The sequence below is a fragment of the Gymnodraco acuticeps genome, unplaced genomic scaffold, assembly GCF_902827175.1.
Source record: "Gymnodraco acuticeps unplaced genomic scaffold, fGymAcu1.1, whole genome shotgun sequence".
Classification (NCBI taxonomy): Eukaryota; Metazoa; Chordata; class Actinopteri; order Perciformes; family Bathydraconidae; genus Gymnodraco; species Gymnodraco acuticeps.
Genome location: NW_022991296.1, coordinates 272,484 through 275,621, shown reverse-complemented (window position 1 = coordinate 275,621; position 3,138 = coordinate 272,484). Strand labels below are relative to the sequence as shown.

Sequence of the window (3,138 nt, the reverse complement as noted above, 5' to 3'; positions counted from 1 at the left end):
GGAAGTTTCTCTGACTTGTGTAACTCACTGTTTAAACTTAGGTATGAATTGTATCAGCTAGTCGAGGAAGGAAACAGAGTGTTAGACAACCTAAGAAAGGAAGGAAGAGAGGTGGCATCAGATCAGTCAAGAGACAAGAACTGCAATTCAGAGAAAAACCAAATCCGCCCATGTGACCTCGTCTGGTTTCCTTCTGTGTTAGCGCATGTGCCTGAACATGCTGTTCTCTCAATGAGGCATGTTTGCTTCTTTTATGAAACACATCAGGCAAACAAACTCTCACAGAGTCTCTGTGGTCCATTGTATCATAAAATGCTGCTGCGATTCAGGTGGGCCTCGATTTCTAGCATGAACCTTTTATAAAGTCTCACAGAAACAGAAAAGGACATTTTTTCTTTTGTTATTTTCTTTTATTGCGTTATTTTCTTCCATTAGAACTCAAACCATCTGGAAAACCGCTTGACAAAGATTACATCTATCTTATTTTATTTACAATTTAGCATACAAAGCATAGTCTATCACAAGAAAAAGTGCTTTAGTGTAGTGGAAGAAAAATACAATGCATTAGAAGAGGATTTACAAAAAGCAAAAATATCATTAGCAATACTGTAGACATCACAACTACAACATAGAAAATGAAAACTCATAGCATATTTGATCCACGGTCAACTGTGTTTTCATAGCTTCATCGTGATAGACTACCTGTCATACGTATAATACATCTCTTTTAAGTGGTGTACTCTTAATGGTACTACTGAGAAAGTGCAACCACAGAGGCGGCACATATGACATTCATTTAAAGTGAAACAGTGATAAAATAAAGATTGGAATATCTGGACATATACAAGCAATTCTGCTCAGTGGGCAGAGCCTTAAATCACATTTCCTCTGTCTCAACAACCCAAGAACAGTGAAAAGGGGAGTAGCTGCTATTATGAAGCAAAGTACTCACAATATTATGTTCTCTAAATCAGCAAAGATCACAAATGCTTTTCTCTGAATGAGTTAAAAATAAAATAAGTTTGCAGGGTTGCTGTAGTGAAGTTTGAAAACCAGATCTTCGGCTATGCCCACTGATAAATGTTTGTATATATCTAAAATTCCAATCTGTGTAAAGTCATTCAAACATAAGACTCCTTGGCGTAACAAAATTCCTCAAACACAGGCTGGCTGCATCTCCGGGACACGGCCTCTCGGCGACCTGCGGACACGGACTCCGACATCGCTCTCTGACGGAAAGGCTGCCGCTGCTGGACGTTAGCCTTGTCCTGCGCCTCCTGAGGGAAAGAGTCTCTGTACTGACAGACTGAGCTGGTGCCTGGGAAGTCATAATTTACAGAGGAAGGCCGGGACCTTCTCCCCTGCTCGATGGCGTCGTGTACAGTCATCGATCCGTACCGTGGAGGAGGACCGGCGTTCTGCACCGCCTGCACGTACGACGGGGGTCTGCAGGGGATCTTGCTGTCCACCTGCTTGAACACTTCAAAGGCGGACAAAGGGCGAGGTTTGGGCTTAGCCGGTTGATCTGCTTCACTCTGAGAGTCCTCCTGCAGAGTTTCACAGGGGAAGGAGTTTTCCTTCTGAGAGTCCTTCTTCAAGCTGCTCCTGCTGAAGGCTCCTAAGCTCCTGGTCCTCATGAGGACTTTAACAACTCTCATGGACTGTGAACGTTTTTTCTCATCTGGAATCGGCCTTGGAATGTCCTGCTCAATGGTTTTGTTTTCTCTCCGGGTGCAGGCTGGCGACCCCACGGGAGAGCTGGTGAAAACAGAGCCTTCTGACTGATTAGAGGCGGCGCTCTCCAGAGAGGAGCAGGAGCAGTTCGCTGCCATGTAGGGCAGGTGATCCATGTTGGAGCTGCTGCTCAGTTTTGGAAAGGACAACACCTGTTTTGCTCCACCTCGTTCTCTGAGCAGGAAGGAGTCGTCTGAGATCTGCTTTCTGAGTGGCTGCTCCTCAAAGTGCGTCCTCTCCAGCGAGCAGTCGTCGTGGCTCCTGGAGTGGCTGCAGTAGCTCTGCAGGTCAGCTGAGAGCAGGATGATGGGCTCGGAGCAGCGGCGGCTGAATGGTGGTTTTGAGTTGAACTCGGCCTCAGCGGGCCAGGAGGAGGTGGTGGAGATGGGACGACCCTCCCTGGAGGAGGACGACCCGCTCTCTGCATCTCCATCCAGGTCAGTGCTGTCGTACGCTGAGTCATGGTGCTGGGAGCACAGCGAGTCTGCAGAGCAAGAGCAGGAGGACATGGTTAGGATCTCAAAATGTGTTCCTAAGTGTGTATGCAATTCAATTTCACTTGAGTTATGGACTGTACGAAAATGTTTAGGGTGAAGGTGGGGTCAGTAAAGATATGGAGGGTTCTTTTTTGTAGCTATTTAAAAAGCGAGGCTGGTCTGACATTTTTGAGAGAATGTCAGAAAGCCAGAAAAATTATAAAATGTTCTAAATTCAAACATTTATATATTTTCTTAATCAATTTCTTGCATGATTCATTGAATATATTGAATGGTGAATAGGTCAGCCTTTTGTGTGTGTCCTGCATCATAGAGGGCAACAATCTTACCTCAGTAAATTGTGTTTGTGTTGCTACTGTAGTGGAGCAATGTCTAAGCTTTGATGAACCTTGAATGTTTAAAGAGTGCACATTTTCTGTCAATAGCCACAGCTACTTTATTGCATTTAAATCAAAGTGCAATGCACCATTTGTTATGGCCGAGTTTTTGTAATTTCCCTCCAAGTGCAGCATGTACAAATGATTATTTCCTAAATATATTAATGTTCAAATCTGAGTTAAATTGAGAATTTTTTTCAAAATAACAAAAAGGTACAGTCCCTAAGAGTAATAAACAAAGCATTGATTGAGGTGTAATGTACCTTCATCAGTGTCCAGCAGATTTGGGATATTCTCCCCAACGATCTCACAATGCTCAATCAGGTACTTGGTTAGCTTTGTGACCTGCAACAAATAAGAACATAAGCAACAATTAGCAAAGTTACCATATAGAAATCAGATAAAAAACAAACAGTTTGTTTAGGTAAGATAAGCGGTTAACTAAACAAACAGCTTCCAAAACTCTGTGCAAGAGTCATCTTATCTTGTGAAACCTTTTGAGGTTTTCTGCACCAAGAAACCACGAAGCT

At 43.5% G+C, this 3,138-nt stretch overlaps 1 protein-coding gene across 1 annotated transcript; it reads right to left on the bottom strand.

Annotated features, from left to right (window-relative positions):
• Window positions 1-388: 388 nt before the first annotated feature.
• Window positions 389-2,965, bottom strand: tagapb (T cell activation RhoGTPase activating protein b; the record flags this gene model as incomplete). The annotated part of the gene is made up of 2 exons (XM_034240155.1): window positions 389-2,218; window positions 2,872-2,965. Coding segments are annotated over 2 exons (1,191 nt in total), but the record flags the coding sequence as incomplete, so codon positions are not given.
• Between the last annotated feature and the right edge of the window lie 173 nt (window positions 2,966-3,138).